General features: G+C 42.7%; 2 protein-coding genes and 1 long non-coding RNA gene across 3 annotated transcripts in view; 1 reads left to right on the top strand and 2 right to left on the bottom strand.

Annotated features, from left to right (window-relative positions):
- Window positions 1-18,096, bottom strand: part of usp13 (ubiquitin specific peptidase 13) — a 29,059-nt gene extending 10,963 nt beyond the window's left edge. The window contains exons 1-13 of the mRNA XM_007889190.2: window positions 17,850-18,096; window positions 13,312-13,437; window positions 10,225-10,285; window positions 8,624-8,745; window positions 8,230-8,372; window positions 7,375-7,559; window positions 6,484-6,578; window positions 5,034-5,221; window positions 4,185-4,256; window positions 3,736-3,829; window positions 3,124-3,249; window positions 2,456-2,609; window positions 1,342-1,516 (exon numbers count right to left, since the gene is read on the bottom strand). Of these exons, the coding sequence (XP_007887381.1) occupies window positions 1,342-1,516; window positions 2,456-2,609; window positions 3,124-3,249; window positions 3,736-3,829; window positions 4,185-4,256; window positions 5,034-5,221; window positions 6,484-6,578; window positions 7,375-7,559; window positions 8,230-8,372; window positions 8,624-8,745; window positions 10,225-10,285; window positions 13,312-13,437; window positions 17,850-17,960 (1,652 nt within the window). The 5' untranslated portion in view covers window positions 17,961-18,096. The remainder of the gene's footprint in view (window positions 1-1,341; window positions 1,517-2,455; window positions 2,610-3,123; window positions 3,250-3,735; window positions 3,830-4,184; window positions 4,257-5,033; window positions 5,222-6,483; window positions 6,579-7,374; window positions 7,560-8,229; window positions 8,373-8,623; window positions 8,746-10,224; window positions 10,286-13,311; window positions 13,438-17,849) is intronic.
- Window positions 18,097-19,181: 1,085 nt separating this feature from the next.
- On the top strand, window positions 19,182-21,514 carry LOC121849871. Its single transcript, XR_006085385.1, has 3 exons — window positions 19,182-19,249; window positions 20,334-20,420; window positions 20,869-21,514. It is a non-coding gene; the product is annotated as an uncharacterized LOC121849871 (long non-coding RNA).
- Window positions 21,515-22,351: 837 nt separating this feature from the next.
- The window catches only part of actl6a (actin-like 6A), a gene marked incomplete at its 3' end in the record, with an annotated part of 14,306 nt that continues 12,437 nt past the window's right edge, over window positions 22,352-24,220 (bottom strand). Inside the window, 2 exon segments of the mRNA NM_001292781.1 lie at window positions 22,352-22,365; window positions 22,368-22,380. Of these exon segments, the coding sequence (NP_001279710.1) occupies window positions 22,352-22,365; window positions 22,368-22,380 (27 nt within the window).

Below are 24,220 nucleotides of genomic sequence, written 5' to 3'. Positions count from 1 at the left end.
ATAATTGACCAGGGCAGCATTATAAGTATAATGTTCGTTTTGAGAACTCTCATCCTTACTTTAAGATGTAGATGACCTGACAGGACTTTGTTTAAGGTCATTTTTCAATCTAGCTGTGAATCATGTTTCTGAAATCAGTTTTGAGATCAGCCCATGTAAGCAAAGCTAATACTCTCTGTTCCTTTATCTATGTCAAACACAGACCTTGTATCAGTCTGGGGGTAGGCAACAAGACTAAGAGATCATACCCTCAACAGCAAATCTATCGAGCAAATTATACCGCAACCAAAATAGAGGAAGGGAAACGGGTATTTGTGGAGGGAACCTGTTTTGCCTGATGAAAAACTGAAAAGATTGGATTACACTTTCACATGACTCCGATGATTTGGTTTCAGTAAGAATAAATGGCGTCATTTAGACTTGAAACTCCATACGTAGAAACAGTTAAATATATTAGTTACAGAATTACTGTTAAAAGTATGTTGCTTTAACAGTCTTAGTCTGTCAATGTTATTAGATTGGTTGTTATCTGTGAAACATAATACCTTGAACATGACTGCTTACTTACTCTCAGGCACATCTAAATTTAGAATGAAGCAGGAAAAATTGTCCTTAAAATAAAACAGTGATTTAAAACAGTGCAGTCCTGCATCTATCCTGCCGCTTACTGCTTTCTCTCTGCCTCGCTAGTGACCAGTGCTCTAGCCTAGGTACCAATTTATTGCTCTTTATTGGTTTGTGAACTCTCGAGTCAGTATGAGACATTAAAAAAAGAAGTCACGAATTTTAGCCAATTAAGTAACACAAATTCCAATTTCTCCAACTCCCCAAATCCTGCCTTTCAAACACAAAGTCACTGCTCCTGACTGGGATATAGTTCTGTACTTGAAAACTGTCCCGTTTACTATCAAATTAATTCTGTATTCACAAATACCATCTGACCATCTGACCGAGCTTTGGGCCTAAAAGCAAAATACTTGGTGAAAAAGTCTGGACCGACTAAAATGTTGACTCAGAAAGTAACTTTAAAAAAAAGTGTGAAATTGGATCAATTCAAGAGAGAATTAGTTAGCAATTTAGTGATGTAATCAATTGAGAGGTCCGAGAGAGAGAGAGAGAGAGAGAGTAATGCTTTTTTTGCACTGGGACTGGTCAGAAGGTCTTTTTCAGTCACATGCAATCGTGTTTCTGTGCATTAATCATTAGACAACAACTTGATTTATATAGCGCCCTTCACGCAGGGCAGCATCCCAGAGTGTTTAGCAATTTCCCACCAGCCTGGCCATGCAGCGCATGCTATTTAATTAACTCTTGTACCAAACCACTCGACAACCCACTCACTTGACTGCTGCTGATTTAGCTTGGAGTGCGCTGCTCCAGAATTCATTCACGTTTTCTGGTTCTGCGAAGGCCTGGAGACAGGCAGTGAATGGGATCCTGGCACGGACCGGCTCTGGCGGAGGCCGTTTGCTAATCTCAGCTTCTCTTCTCTTCGTCTCATATGCTATGAGTTCCTCTGTAGAATATTAGCATCATATTTTTTAAAAATCTTACACTTACTAAGTAATATATTGAAAATTGAATAATAATAATATTTGGTATAGCACTTTTCATGTTGAGAGGACGCATTAAAGCAGGATTTACCTTAAAGTTTAATGTTTGCTGGACTGAGTATTTTGCAGGTAAACACGGCAGCTAATTTGCGCCTAGCAATCTCCCACATACAGCCATGAAGTGAGTTTTATCTGGGGGATTATTGGACAGGACACTGTAAAGTCCATCTAATCAGGCAGATGGGACCTTGGTTTAACATCTCATTGGAAGTACAGCACTTCTGACAAAGCGATGGTTCCCAGCACTGTATTGGAGTGTCAAACTAGGAGATTGGATCAGGAACAAACCTTCAATCTAATCTACTACTGGTCACATCTTTTTTTAAATGGCTGAAAGGCATTTCTTACTTTTGATTTACTGTGGGGCTTTTTAAACCTGTTAAAGGCTTCACACAGCTGTAGACAGGTATTCGGTATGAGAACAAGGAGAGAAACAGGAACTGGAATTAGTCATTGGTGCTTTCCTCTTCTGTCCTTCTACCGTGTGTTGCTCACTGTCTTGATCTCTGAAGCAGCCATTTATCAATTTAGAGCTCTGAGGAATGTGTTGTCCCCATTCATTCAAACGAGCGATTTCCTCCTTGTCAAGCTGATGGATGTTGGTGGAGGCAGAGAGAGGGATAGAGAGATTCTAACCTTCATGTCGTCACTGTTTCTCACGATGCCCATCCAGTTAGTGGCAGGATTATCATCTACATATCCTTCGTGAATCTAGGTTACAGACACTGTATTGTTGCCCCCAACATTTACCCAGTCTCCGGCATATGAGGTACCACCTCATGTGTAACCACAACAATAACTTGCACACTTCATGCCGGGCGGTGTCTCGGAGCGCACAGTACCTTTGTTCGTAGCCGCCTGTAACACAATAGGGAGTTGCATCAGGTAATCGACCCTCTGGGTGTATTTGACTTTTCTGGACTGGCAACACTGGACACGTTCTTCAACCATAAAGCGAAACACGTCACTGGGATCATCTGAACCATTTCTGTTCCTCTGGGAGGCAGAGATATATATAAATAAATCATTTAAAAAGAGAGAGGTCGGAATTAAAAAGTGGGTCATCCAAGGGGTCAACCGAGCACACCAGCGAGCCAGCGAGTATCTCACTGTGAGACCCACACTTTGTTTTGTTGACACTAAACTTTTGATTCAGCTCTTAATTACTGTATCTAGGCGATAGCCTTTTAAGAGCCACATTTGTGATGGTATCTGATGGACCTTATCAGGATGATACAATACACATACTTCAATGGTATGAGCTCATGCTGAAGGTTCTGTGTTAAACACTGACAGCTTTGGGCTCCACAGTATCTGAGTCCCCCTCATTGGCTGGATTTGGTTCTGTTTAACGTTCTCTTCACATTTCCTCTTGTCCTGCACTTGAGCCTCTTAGAAACTAAATATAGTAACTGCAAACTCCCTATTCCAATGGCCTAAACGTACAGTGAACGGACATTCGTTTAGTAACTGAGGAAAAGCAAAAGGGCAACAATATCCACAAACTCACCTCGATCAGGTTCACTAAGTGCATAAAGAATTCCTGGGCATCCTGCTGCCGATGGGATGAGAATTCAGGATGTCCTTTCCCAGCCAAGGCCTTGAACATCCGGGGAACAATCCCCTGTAGCTGAGGCTGGAGATAGCAAAACACAATCAGGATACGGTGTCATTCCATCAGCAATTACATGGTCAGATTGTGAAACTACCCCACAAACCTGACCCATTACTCAATACCCTTGTTTTTATTAGGGTTTGGTAAAGAGTAATAACTGCCTCTGTGCTATCACTGTCTATATGGACAGTGTGTAAAAACTGATCCCTTTTCTTCTTTTTACAACCTTCCTGATATGTCTAGATCACCAAGGTTTAGCCTGGCAACACCATATCTGTCTTAAAACTTAAATTTGTACAGAATTGGGTGAAAAATTATGACATTCAGTCTCAATTTGGAAGCATTTCTTTTCAGAAACTGCAAGAGTCAAACACGCAACAAAAAGAGTTAAATTGATGAATTTTTCACGATTCTGCCTGATCTCAACATTTTAGAAGAAATTGGTGTTAACAGCCTGAGACTCGGTGAAATGACAGGCCTCAGATTGGCTGGTAAACATTCAAATACCTTGTAGGCTTCTTTCATCGGCTGCTCAATAATGTCATATTTCACTGGGGGTTTGGAGTAGTGACCTGAGAGAAGTCCGTGCCCTAGCTTAGTCCTGGACAACACAAAATTACAATACAAAATTATTTTTGTATAGCGCCTTTCACGTCGTGATGACATCCCAAGTTGCTGGACAATACAATGAGTGTTTTACTAAAGATCTGAACCATTAACAAGTAAATACCATGTCTGCAATTCGCTATGTTTTTGTTAAGTGCTAACTTCAAATTCTAAAACAACACAGGATAATACAAATACTTGTTATCGATTGATATGTAGCATTTATACACTGAAATCACTTCACTTCCTGCTCGTTGCAGGTGTATATTTTCATTTATTCTACATAAGTGACAAATTGTCCCACATACATTTATGATTGAAACAGTTTCTTTACAAAATCCAATACGTACATCTGCGTTTCAAAGTCTTGCGTTGGATCCAGTGGGGAATAGTCAAATATTCTTTGGAGGTTTCCAACATATCTGCAAAATGAAAGAATGGGATAAACTTTGTAAGACTTTCCAACTGCAGTTTTATAGTTTGGGATTGTGAATGTACCTTTAGAGAATCTCAGCTCTGATCTAGATTGGGTTAGTTTATCTCAATTGGCCTCAGCACATCTGACCTTATGAAGAGGGAAATCAGCCAAGGTTCCTGCTCCTGACTGACCGTCTGTGGGGCTAGAGCAGGGTTTGGTTAAGGCCTACATCCTGCCAACAACCATTGGTTGTGCTTTGACCTCAGGAAGATGTTGTTTAGACAGGATACCAGGGAGACATGTATAGCAAAGAAAGGCAAAGCATGTCTGGGACTGTACGCCTGCAGAAATCAACATGTTTAGGAGGAGGAGGTTACAGATTAACATTCTAAAATTAGACACATTGGCCTCACATTCAGATTGACCTCAATGGAAAATACTTTACACCAACACTCGCAAATAGTAGATGGAGATAAAGTATCTTCACTGAAATGGTGCTTTCGAGGCTGGTATCTATTAAATGGTATCAGCTACATGGTACAACAAGACCTAGTTACCAGGGACTGACTACAGTATACTGTACGTTTGCTGGGCTCTGTGACTCTGTACCATCATTAAACCCATGTGGTTTCTGTGTCTCAGACAATGTAAGAGACTATTTGCACAGATATTGGACATGATGCCACTGTTGTGAACACAAACACAGAGCGGTGTGGGAGCTTGATTCAGGTTTAGTCAATAATTAGACAATAATTACATTTAGCATTAATATGTAACTGACCTTCTCTGGAAGTCTGGGATGCTGAAGATGATTTGCATGACGGAGCTGAGATAGCAGCTGTTCCCGAGGTTCCTGATGCCTGTGTATCCTGGGCCATAGATTGGCTTCAACTTCATCTCGGACTCCTGGACCACCTGCCATTCACTGATCCGCTGCTTGATGTCACTGTCGAGCTTGACAGTTTCTGACTGCAGAATAAACAGAATAAATAAACCAACCATCACAGCTGTACATAATGGAAATCCACCAGAGATCGGGTCAGTTATGTTAAACCATCAGAGAACAACGGAGCTGATGCAGAAAGGGCTTTACAACGAATTGCATCATCCGTTCACGTCAGTTCTTACCAGTAATGAGAAGCAAAATTCAGCAAGTGTTGGATGGTTGAGTCACTAACAGGGATCTCATGAGGAATCACAATCCTCATTTGCAGAATGTAGTTGAATTTGGAATGGCTGCCCCCATGCTGGTAATGTATTCGAACAACAAGAGACATGGAGCAAAGGCTCCCCTAGATAATTATTTGGGGAGGACAAGTTTGCAGGGCTATGGGGAGAGCACGATGCTGAGCCGGGGGGAGAGGCGAGGTGACCCTGTCCACGGTCGAAGAGGAAGGTCTTCAGCGTGATCTGAAGATGGGGAATGAAGGGGCAAGAAAGCAAGAGACTAGAGCAGGGAAATGATCACTCGGCCACATCACTAATAGGGAGGATTAAAACACCTTGTTTGGTTTGTTGCACCTCTGGCATTCCATGCTACCCTTGTCATGTTAATGCTATACTGCACTAGGTTCCAGCAATAAAACCAGCAACTTTTCTCACTCTTCAGCAAACATCACTTTCTTATTTTGTTATTCTCCACTTTGTTACTACTAAACATCACAACAGCAACTTGTGTGCACGCAGCGTCCTTTATGTAGAATAAAATCTTGGAGTACTTTACATTGTCCAATCACAAACTTCCTTTGTCACCGTCAAAATAAAGTCAATCCACTTTACAGTATATCATGTAAGACTCTATATCAAATGCAAGGATTATTATTCATACCAATAAACAAGGAAAGACAAAACCCAATGCATTCATATTAGTACAAGGGTTTAACTTTTAAAAGGGAAATAGACAGAGGCTTGAAGCATATCATCAGAAACCTGAGACTGGGAATAAATTAGGCAATTCAGTCTCTCTAGCCTTTTCTGCTATCCTGTTAGATCATGGCTGATCTGTACCTCATCTCCATTTAACCGCCTTTGCTCCATGTCCTTTGATACCCTGACCTAACAAAAATCTATCGACATATACACATACTGTATACAATAAGACATTTGGCCCTTTGAGCAGACTTGAAGGGCTAAATGCCTGTTTCTGTACTGTAATATTCTAGAAATTCATGAACAAAATGATGGCCTTAAAAATGTTTCTCTTTCCATGCGTTTCACAATTTCCTACACACCGTCTGCATTCTCAGCATGTCGATACCAAAGTGCATCAAGTGCTCAGCAATACTGGGGTCCAGGACCACCTCCTCCTCCGCAAACGAGTACACATCTGCATTGTGTAAAGAGAGAGAGACACAGAGAGAGACACAGATAGAATGTGGGGACGAGGTAGTAGAGTGGATTTAAAGATATTTGTAATGTGCCGCTCAAAAAAACGAAAGTGCACTGTAGCCAAGATAACAATAGAATATGAAAATGTCTTGTTTCTCATCCCGATAGTCAATGTAAGTGTATTACAACAACAAGTGACATTTACACAGCGCCTTTAACATCGAGAGGACGTCCCAAGGCGCTGGACATTCAGGGATTGGGACCTGAGCTGGGGGTTGGGATCAGTCTCGGTGCTAATTCCATTTGGACTCCTGCATGTACCAGGAATCACAGTTGATCCATTCTCTCACAGTAGGACATGTCAGTGGGCAGCACATGTTCTCCTCATTGGGAGACCAGGGCTGTCTATCGCCTCAGCTTCTCCACCAGCACAAAGCCAGGAATGCTCCTGGAATGGAGTAGGTGGCAGGATGTGGAGCTCAAGCAGTGCAACTAGACAACATTGACTAATTTCTGTTTATCACTTTACAAAGGGATTGATGGGATTATTCATTGTAAAACAAGAATCGTCATTTCTAGTGATCAAATGCAAAATAAAATACCCCCCATTGACATAAGGAGTCTACTTTGGCCACAAGCCAACTTCACTGAATGCAAGTGGAGTTTCTGCATCAGTGTGAATTACATATTGACATGTGCAAGTTTCAAGATTCTGAGTTATTTCACGTGTGAGCTCTGAGGGGGAATCTAGGCACTCGCCAAAAGGATTAATACCTCCATCGTCAACAACTAACCTGCCCCGTCTGGGCTAATGGTGCCTAACTTCACAGCCAGAGGGTAGCTCGTCTCTCGGTAGTGTTCCAAGGCATGTCCGTTCCCACCGCTCCCATCGAAGAACCATTTCCCACACAATATGGAGCCGTCTGACAGGTTCAGCCACAGGTTCTCCCTGAGGTTGCACCTGGAACATTTCCAGCCACTGCAAGCCATCACAGCAAAGGTCAGGAAACAACGAAAAACAGAGACACATGCAACACTAAACATGGTCAGACTACTAAATTATACAACAACTGAACTTGATGATAACTCTACGCAAAATCTTTGAAACATCTTCAATAATCTGACTGTTGCCATATCTGTCTGGGAACGAGATTCACAAATCACATTGAAGCTCCCAGGGTTGATGATAATAATTAATAATGCATATTGTCTGAATCATGTTTATTCTGGTCATAAAGGAAAATGTATTCAGAATCTTAAGGATTTACTGTATCCAGTTGTCACTGAAATAAGCTTTTATAAAGCTAAAAACAAGTTAGGTTTGGTAAAGTGCCCAGTCAGAATTATAGAATTGCCAGTAATGCAAAGCAAAGATTTTACCCCAGATTTCTCTCTCTCTATATAAATATATAAATGTGTGTTTCGCCCACAAAATACACAGTCAATTCACTTTACAGTATATTTTCTTAAGTGCTTTAAGACGTCTCAACAACGTGATAAGGTGCTATATCAAATGCAAGGCTTATCATTAGTATTAGTATTATTTTTATTATTAGTGGTAGTATTAGTAGTATTATTGACTATGATTTTGTGTCCATGCAGTGATTGGCTGGACTGTGCGATATAGCTGCTGTTCTGGAGACTCTGACCTGGGTGGGATTCTGACACTATTGTTCAGTTGTTGGAGGCTGTTTGCGTGTTTCGAGTCTTTCAGCTCCTCTTCCCACAATTCCGGTTCCTGCCTCCTGTACGGGGATTTAGCTGTGAGGGCAGCGTCACAGGCTATCGTGACCTGGGGGTGGACAGAGACGCAGGGAAGAGACTTGTAAACACAATGCAATCCTCACACAGATTCCATTAAAACACTCAACATATATTCAAGAGTTACTTCTATCTGAGGCAGCCCAGTGATATAACCCTGCCACAAATGGCTGCCACGATTCACAGTCAATCCACTTTACAATGTCTTCCATTCATTTACTTCACCCTCCTAACACGTTATGTCAGAGACAAGCAAAGTAACTGCCAACCACACTCACTGACCAGTGCTGGCAACTCCTCTATGTTAGGCAAAGGAATCTCGTAGTGATCAGGAAATATGATGAGTTTAGCTTCATCTTCATATTCATAATCTTCATGGTTCATATCTTTGTTCTGTTCCAGATCTAAACGATCAACAGTGAGACACACAGCAGAGAAAAATCTGATAACAGAAGATATAATGGCAACCACTTAACAACAAACTCGACCCCATAAACTGCTCAGTACAGTAATTGTGCACCAAGCAAGTGGCCTATTCAGTTTGTAAAGAACACTCCCAAAGTCTATTACACCAAGTATAATACTTATGTTACTTGGGATTTGAGTCCATCCATTGAGACAGTAACACTAACCCACACTCTCGTTACAGCAAGAAGCTCTTTGCCTTTCAAATTTCACCAAGACAACGTGAAACTGAGTTCAATAAAAATCACTGCAAAAATAAGATTGAGGTCTTCAACGGATTTTATACAGGGGTCAAAAATGTGGTGTGTGATGTGATAATTAACACAGACAATGACAACGGGATAATCATCACAGGTGAAAATGATCACATCACACTTTGCATTTTTCTATTCCTGCTTTCCCTCCAATATTCCATGGTGGGTGGTAGCAATTTGAAGCGGGGAGGGGGTCATGGTCAGGAATAGCGGAATGACATCAAACTTTCCTGTGACAGCATCAGGAAATAAAAATGGAAGATGCAAAAAAAAAAGTATCGACGTCAGCAACGCATTTGGCGTAGTTAGTTTGACTGCTGGAAGTACCCGCAGTAACACACACTCCACCATCAACTATTCTGGTGCCAATTATTCCTGCCGTCAGTTAGTAACAGATCTAAATCTATACTGGAGTTACCCAGCTGCTTCTGCTGTCTCTTTATCTGTGCCAGCGATGGATAGGTTTACAGAGCAGGTTTGCAGAGCTTTGCTGCATTGCCACCAACCAGTTGCTGTTTTTTTGTCAGTCCCGACAACAAACTTTCACTGTCATAAGGTGACGTGTATAATGCTGCAGCAGATGGTAACCACACTAAATTAGCCCACTGACTGCACCTCAGAACAAGCCATCCCTTCCTAATGATAAGAGGAGGAGGGTTTGTGTTGCCAGCCCTGTGACATTCAGGTCATCATAACCAATAGGACACCAATAGGACACTTGCTACATGACAACATAGTGTTTTTGGGTGACTAGCAACTTCATGGGAGACCTGCAACCATAAAAGGGGAAGAAGATAAGACAGCGATGCATATACTAAGCAATTATTTCCAACGGTTGGTGAGTCAGTGGGTGGAGGGCATCGATTGAAGTCAGTCACCAATGGAGCAAAGGGACAGATTTGATGTCATCCGACTATCCCTGACTGTGAACCTCCCCCTCTCCACCTCTCGAATACTTCAAATTGCAGTGCCTTAATAACCTTTGTGTGCCTGTGTACGTGAGTGTGGTTGGGTCTGTGTGTGTGTGAGTCTGCGTGTGACTGTGAGCGTCTATTTGAGTGTGAGAAAACAAAATTCTCCTAACCTCTCCCTGTATTTGTTTGGGATAATGATGTTAATGATGATATACACTAAATGCTGTAATCACATTCCATTCAAACTTACCCAGAAACACCTTAGGTGATCTTCTCTTTGGCAGTGCCCCACCTGATGCTCCAGTGGGTTTCTGTCAATTCAGAAATTCAGTTAAAGAGGTAAGTCAGACATGATAGCAATCTTTCTTCTTTTCAATCTACAACATTACAGCTACTACAACAACAACAACTGCAGCAAAAAGTTATTTATTTGAAAGTTCTGGTTTTAATACCTGAAGAGGTAACTTATATGTCCAATGTATATTGAGTTTCAAATTCCAACTGATTCAGAATCCGCCACCTGTATAGTCACACACAATAAACTCCATACCCCATCACCCCAGCCCAGGCTACGCTAAGGCTACACTGGCACCCTATCACAGAACAGATCAAAACCTTCTTCTTTGGCTTACGTATGGTCACCTTCTCCCTCGCCCCTGCTCGACTTCAGTCTCCGCCACTGTTAAGTGCTTCAAGACGCTACCCAGCATGAAGGGCGCTGTATAAATGCTAGTTGTTGTTCTATTTTCTACTTATACTGTACAAACACTACAGTAACTTTACAGTAAATTCCGAGAAGATTTTCACATGATGTGAGAGATGCCACATCAATTGCATGGATTATTATAAACCTTGGGAAATGGGAGAAGTATTGTCAAGTACACAGCTGGAAATCCAACATGAGGGCCATCGACAGCACTTGGCAAGTACTTGTAAGTATCATATGTATTGACTTGTCACATGTTTCATGCACAACTGTTCATCCCCATCTTTTCCTATTGTAGGAAGTATGACAAGAAGTTTCAGGACTCTGCTGGACAGAGTTACACTTTTACCTGATTGGGAGGTGGGGGGGTTGGTGGGGGGCGGATGGGGAAATGAGACATGAAGATTCTCAAAGTGATTGAATGATATCCAGTGGAATCAATATCCACTTGCAAGGCAAAACATATTCAGGTATCACTCCATGTTGTACAGTATTAGTCCAGTTTGACAGAAAGTGAAGTGGCCAAAAGCAATATGGACCGGAGGCAGATTTCACTGGGGAGGAGGGAGCTAGCTTAAAAAGGGGTTGGGATTCTATCTTGAAATCCAATAGAAAGAGTGAAGAAAACTTAGCCTCTCTGGTTTCTCATGACAGGTAGCCACAGGTGTGGATTGGATAGCAAACCTGTATAGAACCCTAAGTTATCTAGCAAACTAAAGTATGTTGGTTGGAAGTACAGATCTAAAACAGTTAGTTGCTTGAATTGATCATTTCTGTCAAATACACTCAAGTGAGATAACACACTATCTAACCCACTACACAGAGGTGCACAAGTGACCGCAACAACACAGAAACACAGAGGAGCAAAGTGCTTTAACAGTTGCAACATGATGGACTAATTTCTTCTAAAAAAAAACACATACTAGAGTCTGATATATTTCAGAGTTTTTGCCAGCTAAGACCACTCTACCCATTAGGCCTTTGACTTGCTGGTTGAGGAGTCAAAACAAGTCGATTAACCATCCACGCCACCGTGGATTCACTGCAGTTCTCTCTAGTTTTTGCCAGGTGTCTCTCACTGGACAAAGGTCAAATTCTCATGAACGTTCTTCGTCTTTCCCAGAGTCAACCACCAATTAACAGGAGATGCATAAATGTTCCTACTCTACTGAGATAGTGTAGGTACTGTCAAGTAGCTTGGTGCTCTGAACAGATTACAGTAACTCTTTATTGTTCGCGTATCGTATCAATAAAATAACAATAAGATTGAAAAGTTCTAGTTCTTGCTTACAGGAACTCAGGACTTGCCAAGATCACAAATGCCTTTCAATTCACACCTCGAGAGTGACTGGCTGCACTTGAGAAAGAGTTCCGTATTCCCAGTGTCAGTCCAGTACCATTAATCTATTTTGACAATCTCTTGAGTCCAGGCTGCCTTTACGAATATTTACTGTATTACACTGCAAATGAAAAATAGGTAAACAAGAGGATGCCATGCCCAATTTACAGAGCAGTAAACTTGGACGTAAACCACTCAATGAAGGTTAGAGGGAAACAGACAAGACGTGTTTTATTTCAAAAGCTGTCCAATAAATTTGAAGCATGTCAAAGGGAGAATTAATATATTACAGGTTTGATTTGCCAATATCAAACCAAATTATGCAACCTAAATTGTCTGGGTCAAGAGAGAGATTAATGGTGATAGCTTATCTTGCACAATGTCCACGTTATTCATTTTGTATATAAATTGGGCAAAAGCCAAATCAGCGTTCTCAGTCCAACTGCTCTCAGTGACAGTGGACATGGGAAAGGTTTCATCTGAAGTAATTTTGAAAGTTACCAAATTCAGACTTAGCATATAGAATCATAGAATCTTACAGCACAGAAGGAGGCCATTTGTCCCATCATGACTGGAAAGCTCTTTGAAGAACTATCCAGCTAGTCCACTCGCCCGCTCTTACCCCATAGCCCTGCACATTTTTCCTTTTTATGCATCTATCCAATTCCCTTTTAAAAGCTATAATTTATATAATACAAACTATATTTTGCTATGAAACCCTACACTATCAAATAGTCATGACACTTTACAGAAAATCCTGTGAAGTGCTTTAAGGTCTCCTCCTGATGTGAAAGGCGCTACGTCAAAAAGAAGGATTTTCTTTTGAATCTATCATGAGAAAGGGAGTCTGAGACAGCAACTTTTCTTGCAATAAAAAAGTGAGGTCCAAGCCGAGGTGGGCTATGTGACGGAGTTGGAAAAAAGTGATACTGGTCAGGGAACAGATTGAAGAGTTTACAGAATATTAACAGCGTGTTAACTCATTGTGGTAAAGTAACTAATCCATCCTCCCAAAAATTACAGGATTGTTGTATTTGCCTGGAAAGTTTGAGCAGCCTAAGATCGTCCTAGAACAGCTTTGCACAAAACCTCAGCCAAATCCCCAACATACTGGCCAACACAGCAATCTGCATGTCACCAAAGCACCAACTTTTCAATGTATTTTTCACATGGTTATTTTATCAAAGCACTTTAAAAGTTGCTTGAACCCAACGATAAGGTGTCAGATCATTGGCAACTGATCACCATCACTGCTAAGCAATGTTTCACAATATTGCAGATATCTTTCTTACCACTTTTACAGTTCGTTTCAGATGCATGTAGACACATTGTCCCGTCTTCCGGTAATGTCTCTCTACGTGTTCTCTTCCAAACCCAAGAAATGTGCTCATACACACATACAGACCTCCTTCAGATTCCTGTAAATTAAACAAAATAGAAGAACTTGTTTAATCTGCTGAGAAAGAGACGAGAGGAAAAACTGAAGTCAAAAAACCCTCAGCAAGAGGATAGAGAATTTATAATAATAATCCTTGCATTTGATTTTGCGCCCTATCATGTCGTCGAGACATCTCAAAGCGCTTCACAGAGTATACTGTTTAGTGAAGTAACATTTTAACCAAAATTTAACATCATTTTGGTTAAAATGGACAATGCTATCAGGAGCAATTTCAGAATGTAAATGAGCCAGGAGATCTGGATTCAATTATTTTTTGTAGGCATCCATTACTGGGGGAAAAAAAATAAAAACAGATAAAGGAAAACATGTGCAACTTTGATTAATGTTATAATTAAACTAAGACTATTATTCACAGCCGCCACCAAAATAACATTCTAAGATAGACATGCACAATTTTCCGTGCTTATTATACATGTTGTATCCTTCCATATTAGTCAATGACTACTTTAATGATCACAGCACATGTAATAACCTGGTTTGCTTTTCAAGGAACCTTTGAGAGATGCAATATCAATGCAACAGTTTTGTTCTTAAAGTTAGCACGAACAGGTACTATGATTAAGGGGTGAAATCCTTCTCTCTCTGCATATATATTTTTAAAAAAACTGGTAGATTTTCCAGAATGTTCATATGAAATGTATCGCTGGTTGGAATGTGCCTCAGATGATCGGCCACAAGGTGGCTCGCATGGTAACTTGGATTCCCCGATTGCACAGAACGTGCGCAGTACAGAGCGGGACGGAAGGGAACACGCCATCTCACATTCAGAAGAAGGGCTCAGAAATGCCAGCATATCTGAGGACACTAGTGCTTCAGCTGTGCTCAGGAATTCTGGCCAGCACAAAAATAATCGAATGAAGCATCTGCTGGCTTGTTTCACCCACAAAATACACGTTCAATTCACTTAACAACATATTCTGTGAAGTGCTTAGTGTGACATTCCCATGGAACTATTTGAAAAGTTGAAGGAGTTTCTCTTTCCCAGTGTCCTGGGCAACAATCCCCCCAAATAAAATTGGTCACTCACTCCGCGACTGTTTGTGGGACACTGCTGTGTGCAATTAGCTACCGCTTTTCACCCACAAAATACACGTCACTTTACAGTATATTCTGTGAAGCGCTTTGAGACGTTTCGAAGACGTGATAAGGTGCTATATCAAATGCAAGGATTATATATCATTAGATGACCACTGTCCATAGCACACACACAAAAATATTAAAACTGAAACATCCTAGGCACTGGGCCGATTGCACAGTACTTATTGCATGGATGAACTGCAACATTTTCCTACCACAGTTCCCATTGTTTAACATGTCTCTCCTGGTGTGATTTGCTGCTACATGTTCTATTTGCTATGTTATTATAAGAGACATCTACTGCCTGGGAAAGGGAGAAAGACAATCTAGAAGCGCACACCAGGAAGAAGAGAATAGAAGGGCACGGGAGGGAATACAACAACAACAACAAGATTCCATTTATTGAGCGCCTTTCACGTCGGGAGGACGTCCCAAGGCGCTGTACAGTTGGGTCAGGACCCGAGCATTGGGGGGAAATGGTCAGGGGGAGGGAAGGGAGGGAGCGAGGAGAGGGTAGAGAGTCGACAGGGGAGCTGAAGGCACGGTCAAAGAGAAAGGTCTTGAGACCGGCCTTGAAGGAGGAGTGGGAGGAGGCGGCGAAGGCACTGGGGGATAGAGTTCCAGAGCCTCGGGGCTGAGAGGCTGAAGGCCACCGATAGTAGGGCGGTTGGGGCGGGGGATGTGGAGCAGACCAGAGCCAGAGGAACGGAGGGTACAAGCAGGTAGGTAGGGGGATAGTAGGTCAGAGAGGTAGGGGGGAGCGAGGCCGTGAATGGCCTTGTAGGTGAGGGTGAGGATCTTGAATTCGATCCTCTGGGGGATGGGGAGCCAGTGGAGGCGAGCGAGGGTGGGGGTGATGTGGTCGCGAAACCTGGTGTGGGACAGTACACGAGCTGCAGAGTTCTGAATGACCTGCAGCTTGTGGAGGGAGGGCCGGGAAGGCCGGCGAGGAGAGAGTTCCCATAGTAAATAGGAGTAAATGGAAACTCAAGGGGAGTATAAACCCTGTAAGGACTAGTTAAGAAGAAGAATCAGAATCCACACAGCGGTTTGGGACATCCTCCAGTTATACAAATGTAATTTGTTGTGGGTTTGTTACATTTCATATAGTGTCTTTCATGTTGTAAAGCACTTCACAGGATACACTGTGAAGTGGATTGAATGAATATTTTTGTGAGTGAAACTCAGCAGCCAGTTGCACACAGCAATGTTCAACAAACAGCCAATTTTATTTGGGGGACTGTTGGCCAGGACATCGGGAGACCAGGAAACTCCCTTCTCTTTTTGAATAGTGCCAGGGACCTTTAATATCCACCTGAACAAGCAGACAGAATCTCAGTTTAACAGGCCGGCACCTCCGACAATGCAACACCCCCCACCCAGTGCTGGATTGGAGAGTCATCTTAGACTGTGTGATTCCATGTCCCGATTGTAGGACTTGAACCATAAGCTTCTGATTTAGAGGTGAGAGCACGACCGTTGTCATTCAGTGACCACTGAGCCAGGCTGACACAAACTGTACAGTCAATAGACATCAAGAGCAATCACTGGAGCAAGTGCATCCACTGGTGTGTCTGGTGGAGTGAGGGGCTCAGGGTGAGACCACTTTGGTTTGTCTGTTTAACCCAAGTTTTCAAATCTCTTAATTATGATGTTTTATAATGGGTTTAACTGAAAACCAAGGAGCTCGTAATCTCCCGCCTGAATTAGGTGCCATCCTCTTGACATAAAATAAAATAAAACATGTAATTCATGGAATTCAAAAGGAAAAACAAAGGAGACCAAGTTGTAGATGGCTATTTACAACTGTAACTGAGAACCTGCTGTTCACATGATCACCACTGGATAAGTCCAACCCAAGTTCCACTTTCCTTGCAGTAAAACCAGGTCAGATTACGGCACTCCATGGATTTCTCTTTTAAATATAAAACCATTTAGGATTTCTTCCCAAAAAGCGATGGTTGGTTACAGCTAAACACCCTCTTTGATCCTGAACTGGGTTCTTGAAAAAACAGATCAGTGCAAGTCAACCCAGATATGAAGAGCTCAGACACCCGAGCCCTAAAGTGGCTATAAATAGCTTCTCAGGCAATGTTGATGAACACCAGACAGCTGAGTCATTTTTACTACTGTTACTTCAACTGCTCCTAAATATAAGACATTTACAATATCCACATGAAAGGCAAAGGACACAAAAAAACTCAAACATTGGATTTGTGTGTGAAACTTCCCCATTCACTCGATCTGGAAGTTTAAAAGTTTGGAAAAAAGTTAGATCTGGTCATTCACTTTCCAAAAAAAGTTCGAGGCATTGATTTCCCCCTTTTTTTTTGATTTTCTTGTTTTTCCAACAGTGAGTTTCGTGTCCTGTTAATTTATAATTTAAAAAAGAGCGTTTCTTTAGTTTTACACCTGCCCTTTTTTTAAAAAACCGCTATAATTTGAAGAGCAATTAGTCTAAATATAACCGAACACAACGAAGAGGAGAGAGGGAAGGAGACTGTGGCCATGAGTCCCAATGAAACCCACCAAACCACCTCTTCTCAGAGCAGTGACTTGTTCCTGACTAACTATTCACACACAAACCACATCCCGACTGGATACAGGGAACAATATGGGTTTATTCCAATCGCATTTCCCTGCACATGGTCTGTGTCCCCCCCCCACCCCTTGGCTTCCCCTCTCCTGACACAAATAAGAGTCACCAAAAAAAAGCAGCTCTGCGCTTTATATGAAGTCGCACCTATCTGTTCCCAACCTCTGCCTTGTTCTTCACCTTCTCCCCCTCCCCCACCTCTCCCCACCCCTCCCCACCTCTCCCCCTCCCTAACCTCTCCCCCTCCCCAACCTCTCCCCACCTCCCCCCCTCCCCAATCTCTCCCCCTCCCCAACCTCTCCCCACCTCCCCCCTCCCCAATCTCTCCCCCTCCCCAACCTCTCCCCCTCCCCAACCTCTCCCCACCTCCCCCCTCCCCAATCTCTCCCCCTCCCCAACCTCTCCCCACCTCTCCCCCTCCCCAACCTCTCCCCACCTCTCCCCCTCCCCAACCTCTCCCCCTCCTCTCCCCACCTCTCCCCCTCCCCACCTCTCCCCCTCCCCAAGAACCCCTCAGACCAGGGTACAGAGCCTGAGCTTGTGGCTGTGCACAGGTTCCCACAGAGCGGAGGCAGAGGGGGACCCAATCAGTTCACGTGCTAACAGTCAATGTGCCACTGATGGAGGACAGCAGCGAGGGGGGACCCCCCCCCGACCCCCACACCCCCAATAAGGGGCTCGAGCTGCCCTTTACTTACTGGAGAGTCAAAGGAGAAGGCGCACTCGCTCTTGTAGACCCTGTCCCCCGCTCTGGGCACTCTGATGGTTGGCATATAGGGCACCAACAGCTCTCCGATGTCTGCAGCCATATTGACATTCCTAACCCCGAGTCCTGCTCAGGGCTGACACTGATACTGAAGCCAAACTCTCTCTGTGTGTGTGTGTGTGTGTGTCTCACTGCTGGAGAGCAGAGCCTCCGGGGCGGCTCCAACACTTATTATAGCAGCTGAGCCCTCCCCCCCCGACACCCCCCGACCCCCGGGACAGCACAGGGACAGCACAGGGGGAGCACAGGGCGCGCGGTTCAAATCACCGACACTTCGAACTGGAAAGTGCATTAAATACCTCCATGTGGAAATGCAGCGGTATATGGAGTCGATTGTCGGATTGATTTCCCTTTACTAATAATATTAATAATACAGTAAATAAAAAATAAACATCACCGGTTAACACCCGGAATGACACCGGCTCTGAAAAAGGGATCCACCCGGTGGTTTATTTTGCTGCTGATTTCTCAGTAAGTATTTTGGAGTATTATCAGAGACAGTATTGTTTGTACTGACAAACTGTTCAACAGCAATGACCCAGAAGATAGTCAGCCAAGTCCGCAGCTCAGATTGCAACTAAAATGACTGATCTGCTAATTAGATCAGAAATGGGAATGGGGTTTAGTGATAAACAGCAGAAAATGCCATTGTAATAGACTGACATTTTGATGTTCACCCGTTTCATTGATGTGGCAGCAGTTTGGCTCCACAGTCAATGTCACTAATTGTAAACAGTAATTGTAAACAGTACAATTGTTCCAAAGCAGCAATACTTTGTGAATGTTCAGCTGACACTCTTCTGAGTGTAGTATTAAAGTACATAATGAATCCATTGTTGAATTTACTGAACTTCGGATTCATAAACAAATGAAATGTGGGACATAAAAACAAACCTGTTTATTTGGTCCTCAACAGGAGCAGTTGTTTTGTTCAGTCACTCCATTAATGGGAATGTTTGGTACCGTGTAGTAAAAGGCAATGTGAGTCACTGAGCTCCAGTGCCGACCATAGGCTTAACGTAAGATCAAGATTCAATAAAGGCGGTTGACTTCACGGTTCAGTCTCACAGGTAACGACATATAAAAAAAATTGTTGACGAATATATTCATGGACTGCCAACCAAGACTGTCAGAGTTTGATTTTAATCTGTTCGTCTCTGCTGAGTGGTATCTTCAAGTTGAGTTCCAGAGCAGTGTCAAAATTCCGCTGGTGCCCAGGACAGAAAGTTTAGACTTTCTATATAATAATAATAATCCTTGCATTGCGGAAACACATTGATACAAGGCTTCACAGACCGACTGAACAGAGAGCTTTCTCAGAAGACCCCTCCTGTAAGTGACACTTGTATACATTTCACCTCAGTAATAAATGCCAATTTACATTGTGTATAATGGATTGTTTTGAAAACTGAAAACTCATTTCATCTTTAAAAAAGAAAGCATCACATTCAGTACTCTAGCAATATACTTAAAATGTGACATTAGAAACTCCCAGACTAATTATATTTTGCTTAAAAAAATCAAGACTGCCTTATTAATACCTCTTTTCACTCCTCAAATTTGTTAAAGTGTCTTCCTATTTAATTTATTTGGGTGAATTTTTTTTTAAAAAAGTCAACAAGACGGACGCCATACTCTTTGGCTCACGTCGACGTCTTCTGTTCTGCGGTTCCAACCTCCTCAATTTACCCGATCTGATCTTAAAACTCTCTGAACCTGTGCACAACACAGGCATCAGGTTCAATCCCCAGTTATCCTTCCTCCCCCACATCCGGTCCCTGACCAGGACCGCTTTCCTCCATCACATTGCCCGTCTCCGACAATAACTCACTCCACAAGTTGCTGAAGCCCTTGTCCGTGTCTCCGTCTCCTCTCCTCCACTATTCACAAAATTGAACTAATCCAAAACTCCTCCACCCACATTCTCACCTGCACTAAACTCCGCCCCCCTCCACCGGTTCCTGTCAGAGCAGATCCACTTCAAGATCCTCACTTTAGTGTTTAAATCCCTCCGTGCCTTGATACCCCACCCCCCCACCACCTCTCCAACAACCTCTCCCCCCACAGCAGTACCCGCTGCCTCCGCTGTACTGGCTCTGGCCTCCTCCCTGTCCCTCGAATCCTCTTCTCTGCAATCGGCGGCTGTGCCTTCAGTCATTACGCCCGAAGCTATGGAACTTCCTCCCTCAACCCCTTGGCCTTGCCCCTTTTCCCCATTTTCAGACCTTCCTTTTTCGACCACACCTACCTTCCCCCTCCCCCTGGCTCGGGATCGACCACTGTTAAGCTCCGAGACGCCACCCGGCGTGGAGGCGCTATATAAGTGCAAGTTGTTGTTTGGATACGCTGTATTTCTAGTGGAATTGACTGGTTAACAGTTAGTGATTGGATGTTGATATATGCTCTTGTTTTACAGAGTATGCGCTTGAAGTTGATGGCCAATAACACCACAGTGGAGCGAAGGTTTAGCTCCTGGATTGGTGGCTCTATTTTAGCTTCTTTGGTGAGTAGGAAGTATTTATTTTTCCAACGGCCAATTAAACACTGGAACGGTGAGGCCAGGACACTGGGGCCCATGTTAAAAACACAGGAGGGCCTTCGTCATCAAACTTCTCGTGATGTTGTGAATTACTAACGGCATTCTCGATGCTTCTAATTGGTAAACCATGTAGTATAGTAATCTCTTGAGTTACCGCAACCAACTTGTAATTGCCACTGGTGTTATCCCTCCCATTGGTTGGCTGGAGTTTTACTGTACTTAGATTGCACTGCCATCCTGTGGCAGTGATTCTGTACTGAACATTTACTGCCATTTAGTGGTACTTCACCATGTGCTTATTTTGCGCTTGTGATGTGGGCTTCACTATTGAATAAGCTCCGTGACATCGAAAATAAATCTCTGATGGGTTTTGATTTAATAATTTACTAAAATGATTGCTTTGATTGAACAGGGAACATTCCAGCAGATGTGGATTTCTAAACAGGAATATGAAGAAGGAGGCAAACAGTGTGTTGAAAGAAAATGTCCTTAAAGCTCAGGCAAGCAACCAGTTTGTGAGGGCATCATGGCAGCCTGGCTTTTTGTCTCCATTAGATTTCTCAGGAACACTGTACTAAAACTTCCTGTATAAATTCTTTCACTGGTTTCTTTGTATAGTAACTAGATGCTAATGTACATTTCTGAAGATTTTTGTTTTGTTTTAAAAAAAAATCTCAAAAATAGTCCAAAAGATGCAATACTTTTAAAAGTGTTGAGGCTGTTTAAACAAGACTTAATACCAATCATGTCAAATCCCTGTGACTTAACGTCAAAATATTTCACATTGTAGTGATATTTTTGTAAGCACTGGTTGTTTTTGTACATGGAATAGATTAACCGTTTTAACTTCAGTAATTTGTGCCTTTTATTGGAATAAATTGAGAATATTCCTGAAGCAGTTCGCAGGCCAAACCTAACCACAGTACACCTTAACTACAGTCCTGCCTGTTACCCTTTGTTACAAATTTGCAACCATTTCCTGTGGGATAATTTGAAACGAGTTTGTAATTTATACACAGCTGATTTTAAAATTGAAAATAAACCATCTTTGGAAACTTTGTTTATGCATGAAAGTTTATTTTTACTTTGAGTCAGTTTCAGTACATCGGATTTAATTTTTTGCTGATTCAGATAATCGAGGGAATTTTTCTTCTTGTAACTTCTGTTTTTCTTGGGCTCTCTTTTTCTCTCTGTTCTTTTCACGCAAATCCTGCTCAAGTCGAAGCCTGGTACAAATAAAAGACATCATTACCCTTGTCTCCATCCTCTCAAGTTTCATGCTATGTTGCCTTAGTTACTGTTACCTGAACTATACTATGGTCAGCTTTTCTTTCATCTTTTGATGAAATTACAGATGTTTGTCACACCTTGGAGTGGTGGGTAGACTAGTGGCTGTAAACTAGTCTTTACTGTTAAACATAAAGCTGTTAAAGCCGACATTGATGGGACTGATCATGGCAATAACGAGCTTGTATCTTTGAAGGACATGATGATCCAAGATCACAAAGTGACCATCATTACTACAGTGGTCAATATTTCAGAAGTATGTCAAAGTAATAGCTGAAAGTAACCAAAGCCGTTTCTATTTGTGAATTGTTCTATCAACGACAAAATTACATTTGTATAGTGTGTTTCACGGCAGGAGGACGTCCCAAGGCGCTGGACGGTCAGTGTTTCGAACCCAAGCTGGGGATCGGGATTGGGGAGGGCATAGGGGCAAGGAGGGTGATCGAAGGCACGGTCGAAGAGGAGGGTCTTGAGATATGTCTTTACAAGTTAATAGATTAATCAAACAATGTGAATGGCATTTTACACAGTAATACAATTTATGATAAATTGTTAAAAATTGTCAATTTACCTTATAAAGTGATTCACAAATGTTGGGGTATAGTATCGCCTCTTTCTGTATTTCTTGTTTAGATACCATGGGATAGGCCATTGCGTATGTTTATGCCTAGAAAGAAGATAGTTAAGATTTAAAAGTGAAATGGGAAGCACCTTACCTCGAAGAGCAATGTGATAGAAGGCAACTTGTTTCTCACCAAAAGGTTTGTCCAAAGATGTTCTTTCTCCAAGAACCAGGTACACTCTGCTCCTGACCAGTCTGCAGCAACCTCAAAGCACCTTCACGTTCGTCAACAATCAAGTCGATTCTCGACATGGAACGTTCCACCTTTTTATAAAAATGAATGATGTCTAAATTCAAGCTAATCATGTTCTTGTATATGGAACCAAGTGAACAGGATTCGATAGTTTATAATACATAATGTTTGCACAACAGGAAATTAACCAGAAATGCAGAAGCATTATTTCATTTTAGTTGAAAGCTTAAATTGCACAAAATGATATCTTAAATAAATTGCATCACATGTGGTCAGTGCTTTGTAACCAGTACATCTAATAGCTGAAGGAACACCTATAAAACCCTGATCATTGCTTACTTTTTTTAAGCGCTCAAGACTTGGCATTTGTACTCGTTGTCTCTTTGATTCTTGTTCTGTCGTCAACAGCATGTTCTTTTCCTTTAAGAGGACATACCTGTACAAAGAACATATTTAATAAATGCATAGGTGTAAGACAACAGATGCCTAGAAAATTGTCTTTTACTGGTAGATGGGTTCACTAAAGCAAAGAGGATATTGGACACCAAAACAGACTGTCCCCAAGGAGAAAATGTCATCAAATGTTTGAGCGTGCAATCAGTGGAACAAACTTTACCAGAGCTTGTGTAAGTCTTCATTGCTTTTCAATCGCAGTTGTTCTCTACTCCAAGGAGCACCTAAAAAATGAATTCAGAAGGTACATTTAAATGTTACCCTCAAGTGCAAGATGACAGTAATGCTGTCCTTAAGATGAGATATTTAACCAAGGTCTTGTCTGCCGATTCAGGTGGACGTTAAAGATCCCATGGAAAGAGAAGGAAATTTATCCTGGTGACTTGGCCCAAAATCCCCCAGATAAAACTAGTCATTCATTTCATAGCTGTTTGTGAGATATTGGAATGGCAAATTGGCTGCCGTGTTCACCTACAAATATGGTCACCACACCAGAGAGTGAAATCTTGTGAAAATTGAGAAATCTTGATACGATGAGGCTCTATATCAAATGCAAGAATTAATATTATTATTATTCAGAATTTGGAAAGAAACCAGAGATAAGGACAATCGGTTCACATTGGCTTCATTACAATCTGTAAAAGCACTGACTATATAGAATTTGCTGAATGCAACTCACCAGACTTCACAGTTGATTCTCCCCAATTCTTTGGATCATCAAAGAACTCGTGGAGTGCTTTGTATGAATGAGAAGTGTGTAGAGCTCTGCACTGCGGTGTCTGAAGCGATTCCAGGACATTCTGCCGAAATGTGCGGAATTTTGTCCTTTTTAAAAAAAATAAGAAAATAAACAATTGAAGGAGTTGGGGGGTGTGGGGGGCAGTGGGTGGGGGGCAGTGTGTGTGTGGGGGGCAGTGTGTGGGGGGGGCAGTGTGTGGGGGGGGCAGTGTGTGTGGGGGGGGGCAGTGTGTGGGGGGGGGCAGTGTGGGGGGGGGCAGTGCGGGGGGGGGGGGGGGGGGGGGGTGGGGGGGGGGGGCAGTGCGTGTGGGGGGGGGCAGTGGTGGGGGGGCAGTGGGGGGGGGGGGGCAGTGTGTGGGGGGGCAGTGTGGGGGGGGCAGTGGGGGGGGTGGGGGGGGGCAGTGCGTGGGGGGGCAGTGTGGGGGGGGGCAGTGCGGGGGGGGGGGGCAGTGCGGGGGGGGGGGGGGGGGG

This window comes from Callorhinchus milii, unplaced genomic scaffold (assembly GCF_018977255.1).
Source record: "Callorhinchus milii isolate IMCB2004 unplaced genomic scaffold, IMCB_Cmil_1.0 Scaffold11, whole genome shotgun sequence".
Taxonomy (NCBI): domain Eukaryota; kingdom Metazoa; phylum Chordata; class Chondrichthyes; order Chimaeriformes; family Callorhinchidae; genus Callorhinchus; species Callorhinchus milii.
Note: the sequence above shows the minus strand (reverse complement) of the source record. Positions and strands in the feature narration are given on the sequence as shown.